General features: G+C 58.1%; 1 protein-coding gene across 1 annotated transcript in view; it reads left to right on the plus strand.

Moving 5' to 3' along the window:
- EMH_0027280 (uncharacterized protein) overlaps positions 1-5,427 on the plus strand; it is a gene marked incomplete at both ends in the record, with an annotated part of 8,943 nt that overhangs the window by 2,733 nt on the left and 783 nt on the right. The window contains 3 exon segments of the mRNA XM_013494005.1: positions 4-5,084; positions 5,088-5,099; positions 5,161-5,425. Coding sequence (XP_013349459.1) covers positions 4-5,084; positions 5,088-5,099; positions 5,161-5,425 — 5,358 coding nt within the window.

The following is a 5,427-nucleotide window of genomic DNA, read 5'->3' on the forward strand; positions in this document are numbered from 1 at the left end:
AAACTCTAGGCAGCAAGAAGAGCTCCTTCTTTTCGAATCTCCGCAGGAAGGCGACAAGCAGCATGAGCAACAGCAGCAGCAGCAGCAGCAGCAGCAAGGCGAAGGTTCTGGGTGTGCTCGGTGCAGGGGCAGGTGCAGCAGGAGCAGCAGGTGCTGCAGCAGGAGCAGCAGCAAAACAGCTGCTGTCTAGAGCAGGCAGAGTCTTTAGCCGCTCTGTGCAGCCAGGCAGCAGCAGCAGCAGCAGCAGCAAGAACAACAACAGCAGCAGCAGCAACATCAGCAGCAGCCTGAAACCACAACCCAGCAGCAGCGACAACAGCCAAAAGGTGCAAGCCAGCAGCAGCAGAAACGATGAAGAAGCAGCACAAGCTGCAGCAGCAGCGGAGACAGCAGCAGCAGCAGCACCTGAAACGTCAGCAGCAGCAGCACCACAAGAGATACCAGCAGCAGCAGCAGAGACACCAGTAACACCAGACACTGCAGCAGCAGCAGAAACAGCAGCAGCAGCAGAAACAGCAGCAGCAGCAGAGCCAGCAGCAGCAGCAGAACCAGCAGCAGCAGCAGAAACAGCAGCAGCAGCAGAAACAGCAGCAGCAGCAGAAACAGCAACACCAGAAGAAGAGATATGCCGTCTAGTGGCTAAGTGGTTGCATTTACCTGTGTCTGCTGCTGCAGCTGCTGCTGCAGCAGCAGCTGCTGCTGAATCGCCATTGGAGTTTATGAGATACAGAGATGCTGCGGGGGCTGCGCAGCTGCAGCACTGTTTTGCTGCTGTCCTCCTGCTGCAGCTGCAGCAGCAGCAACAGCAGCAGCAGCAGCAGCAGCAGCAGCAGCAGCAGCACAGCAGCTGTCTCCGGGGCCTTGAGGTCAGCGGAGACATCAGAGACAATGAAGCCTGGGGGGAGTTTTGTGCTGCAGCAAACGACCGCATTGCGCTGCTGCTGCGAGCTCTACCTTCTAGGCAAATGCTGCAGCCAGCAGCAGCAGCAGCAGCAACAGCAGCAGCAGCAACAGCAGCTGCCACTGAAAATGCGAGTGCTTTGTCAATGGCAAACAACCAGCAGCAGCAGCAGCAGCAGATAGAGTGTGAAGTGCTGCAGCGGCTGCTGCAGGTCCAGGCACGTTTGCTGCTGCTGCGGCAGCGAGCAGAAGAAGTTGCTGCTCCGCTGCTGCCGCTGCGGGTTGATGATGTTGCTGAGAGTGAGAAGGAGACAGCTGCTGCAGCTGCTGCAGCAGAGAGACACAGCACACACCCCATCAGTGCAGCAGCAACAGCAGCAGCAACAGCAGCAGCTGCTGCTGCTGCTACAGTAGTATCAGCAGCAGCCCACGACGCAGCACTATCACCGTCATCATCAGCAGCAGGAGCAGCAGCAGGAGTAGCAGCAGGAGTAGCAGCAGGAACAGCAGCAGCAGCAGCAGCAGCAGCAGAAGCGACGCCTGAGGATGAGCCTTTGCTTCTTGCTGCTCTGTCTCTCATTGAGCTGCTGCTGCTGTCGCAGCAAAGTTTAATTTATTTGTCTTTGGGGGGCCCCGTGATAGAGCTGCTGGCTCAGGCCCCTGATCTGCTGCTGACGGACTGGCGCTGCAGCAGACTAGCAGCAGCACAGCGACGCATACTCCGCCTCCTAGCTGACTCTCCTGCCTTTCACCAGCAGCAGCAGCAGCAGCAGCAGCAGCAGCAGCAGCAGCAGCAGCAGCACTGGCTGCTGCTCCCCGCTCTTGAGGTGCTGGAGCTCAACCGCCCCCACAGCGGCTCTGCTCTCTCGCGGCTGCTGACAGCAACAGTAGAGGATGTTGCCTTCAGCTGCAGCAGCTGCTGCAGCAGCAGCTGCCGCTGCAACCGCAGCAAGAGCAGCAGCAGCAGCAGCAGAAGCAGCAGCAGAAGCATCAGCGATGAACGCTCCAAGGAAGATAGCCGCTCTCCTACTGGGCGCTCAGCAGCAGCAGCAGCAGCAGGAAGACCAGGAGCAGCAGCAGGAGCAGCAGCAGCAGCAGCAGCAGAACTAAGACAGAGGGGGAGCCTCAGCCAGGTCCCTGATGAAGACGAGCAGCACCAAATACCCAGAGCTGCAGATACACCCCAATGGGCCTGGCACTACAGGCTCGCCAGGGGGCAGCTGCACAGCACAGACACAGATATCTCAGAGAACCAGCAGCAGCAGCAGCAGCAGCAGCAGCAGCAGCAGCAGCAGAAGCATGAGGAGAAGGAGCAAGAGGAGGTGGAGGAACTGCAAAGGCAGCAGCAGAAGGAGGAGCAGCAGATACAGCAGCAGCAGCATATACAGCAGCAGCAGCAGATGCAGCAGCAGCAGCAGATGCAGCAGCAGCAGCCGTTACAGCAGCAGCAGCAGGTAGAGCAGCAGCAGAACCTGCAGCTATGCATGCCGTCCTCTAGGATATCAGTTGGTGAGCTTGCTGCAGCAGCATCAAGAGTAGCAGCAGCAGCAGCAACAGGAGGTATTGAGGGGGGAGCCATCCGCTGCTTTGCTGCTGCTGCTGCTCTTCGTCCGGCTGTCTTGGCGGCTTTTCTCTGTCACCCAGACGAGCTGCAGCAGCTGCTAGAACTCATCACCATCCTTTCTCTCCCTAAGCAGCAGCAGCAGCAGCAGCAGCAGGAGCAGCAGCAACAGCTGCAGCAGCAACAGCTGCAGCAGCTGCAGCAGCAGCAGCAGGAGCAGCAGCAGCAGCAGCAGTTGCTGCAGCCGCAGCAGCAGTTGCAGCAGCAGCAGCAGCAGGAGCAGCAGCAGCAGCAGCAGCAAGGGTGGGGTAAGGTGCTGAAGTCTGTATATATTTGTAATACTATGTCTGGGCGTTTTCATGTGCTTCGCAACTGCAGCAGGCGTGCTGCTGCTGCTGCTGCTGCAGCAGCTTCTGCAGCTGCTGCATACGCTGCTGATGAGGCCTGGAGGAAGCAGCTGTCAATGCTTAAAGGTGCAGCAGATGCAGCAGCATCAGCAGCAGGAGCAGCAGCAGCAGCAGCAGCAGGGATACCAAATGCGGCCCCTGCCTACGCAGCAGCAGCAGAAGCAGCAGCAGGAGCAGCAGGTACAATTGCTGCTGTATCTGAGGCATCAGCAGCAGCAGGATGTGTAGCAGCAGAAGCAGCAGCAGCAGAAGCACAAGCAAGACAGAGTGAAGCAGCAGCAGCAGCAGCAGCAGCAGCAGCAGCAAACGAGCTTCAAGCAACAGAGAGACAACCCTATATGTCTATCAGCAGCAGGAGATACAAAGACACCCTGCTGCAGCTGCAGCCGCAGCTGCTGCCGTCTGTGCTGCGGCTGCACCTGAAGCGCTGCAGCTTGCTGCTGGTGCTGCTGATCTGTCCCTCACTGCAGCAGCTGCTGCTGCAGCAGACAACTGTTAATATCAATGCTTTGCTGCTGTCACTGGGCTGCTGCAGCAGCTCTCTGCGTCAGCTGTATGTACACCGCGTGGGGGGGAGCCTGCATCACCCCACAGAGCAGCAGGAGACAGAGGAGCAGCAACTGTCTCCTCAGCAGCAGCAGCAGCAGCAGCAGCAGCACAATACAATGCAGCAGCAGCAGGAAACAACTCAACCTGCTGCTGATCCTGTTGCTGCTGCTGCTGCTGCAGCAGCAGCAGCAGGGATAATCCCTCCTCCTTCGTTTGGGGGGCTGGAGAGCATCACAGTGCCAGGGGGTGGCGAGCAGCAGCAGCAGCAGCAGCAGCAGCAGTTGCAGCAGCAGCTGCAGCAGCAGCTGCAGCACATGCAGCAGCTAGGTCCGCTGGTGCTGCCGCAGCTGCAGCAGTACGGGGGCACAGCTCGTGCGCTTTGTGCTGCAGCAGGAGGGTTGCTGCTGCCGGCTCTGAAGCGGCTGTGTCTTACTGATGTTTCTTACTATTTATATAAATATCAGCAGCAGCAGCAGAGGAAAGAGCTGCAGCAGCAGAAGCAGCTGCTGCAGCAGCAGATACAGGAAGATGAGCAGCAAGGACGGCCGCTGTATGCTACCGATTGGTCTGTAATGCACCGCCGCATTTATGTCTACGACTGCAGCAGCAGCAGCAGCAGCAGCAGCAGCAGCTGCAGCAGCAACAAGAGAATATCCAGCAGAAGAGAGAGAGAAGGAGAGCTGCTGATGGAGTTCCTATCGAAGCATATACAGCAGCTAGAGGTGTTGAGTGTAGATGGGCCAATACCATTCCCCTTTTGTTCTCGTGCTGCTGTTGCTGCTGCTACTGCTGCTACTTCTGCTGCTACTCCTGTTGCTGCTGCAGCAAGAGCTGCTGCTGCTTACAAACTCCAGCACCTAGGCATCGGCCGGCTGCAGCACGGGCGCCGCAGCTTCAGAAGCAAAAGAAAAGGAGACAGTTGGATGGGGAGACACCGCAGCAGCAGCAGCAGCAGCAGGAGCAGCAGCAGCGGCAGCGAGAGCAGCAGCAGCAGCAGCAGCAGCAGCGATGAGAGCGACATGGATACAAGCAGCAGAAACAACGGGGGTGGCTACGACACGGAAACAGAGACAGCAGCAGCAGAGGGGGGTTCAGCAGCAGCAGCAGCAGCAGCAGCAGCAGCACCAGAGCCCTTCACTGTCTCCTGTCTCGGTTCTTCTCTGCTGCTGCCTTCTCTCGTCTCTCTTGCTGTTGGTGGTGGGGTGTCTATACACTGCATGCGCCGGCTGCTGCCTGCCTCAAGGATAAAGTTTTTGTTTGTGGGTGCTATTGCTGCTGATGCTGATGTTATAGACTGCTGCAGGATGACAGCAGCAGCAGCAACAACAGCAACAGCAGCAGCAGCAGCAGAAGGAGCACCATCACAGACACAAATACCAGCAGCAGCACCACCAATAGGAGACACAGCCATCAACTCAAAGACACTGCAGCAGCTGCTGCAGGCTGCATGCGAGCTGCAGGTCTTCGCGCTGCAGCAGCTGCCCCCCAATATACATCTGCATGTATTGGAGGCTAGGCTGAGGATACTAGGGTTTATAAGAACAGACAGGCGTCTTGCTGCTGCTCTCATGCAGCAGCAGCAGCAGCTGCAGCACCAGCACCAGCAGCGGATGCAGCAGCAGCAGCACAAGCAACAGCAGCAGCAGCAGCAGCAGCAGCAGCAGCAGCANTGCCCTCACCATGTGGGGCCGCACCATACCCGGACCCCAACCATTTGTAGAGATGGATCCTTTGCTGCTGAAGCAGCAGCTGCAGCAGCAGCAGCAGCAGCAGCAGCAGCAACAGCTGCAGCTGCAACAGCTGCAACAGCTGCAGCAGCAACAGCTGCAGCAGCAACAGCAACTACAGCAGCAACAGCAGCAACAGCTACAGCAGGAGAGTCAGGCGGTAGGAAACGGCACGGAGAGTACTGCTCCTGCTGCTGCTGCTGCTGCTGCTGCTGCTGCTGCTGCTGCTGCTGCTGGCGAATTACCAGCAAGACCGAAGGTGTCTCGTGAATCGATAGCAGCA

Source organism: Eimeria mitis, genomic scaffold, assembly GCF_000499745.2.
Source record: "Eimeria mitis Houghton genomic scaffold, Emh_scaff1006, whole genome shotgun sequence".
Taxonomy (NCBI): domain Eukaryota; phylum Apicomplexa; class Conoidasida; order Eucoccidiorida; family Eimeriidae; genus Eimeria; species Eimeria mitis.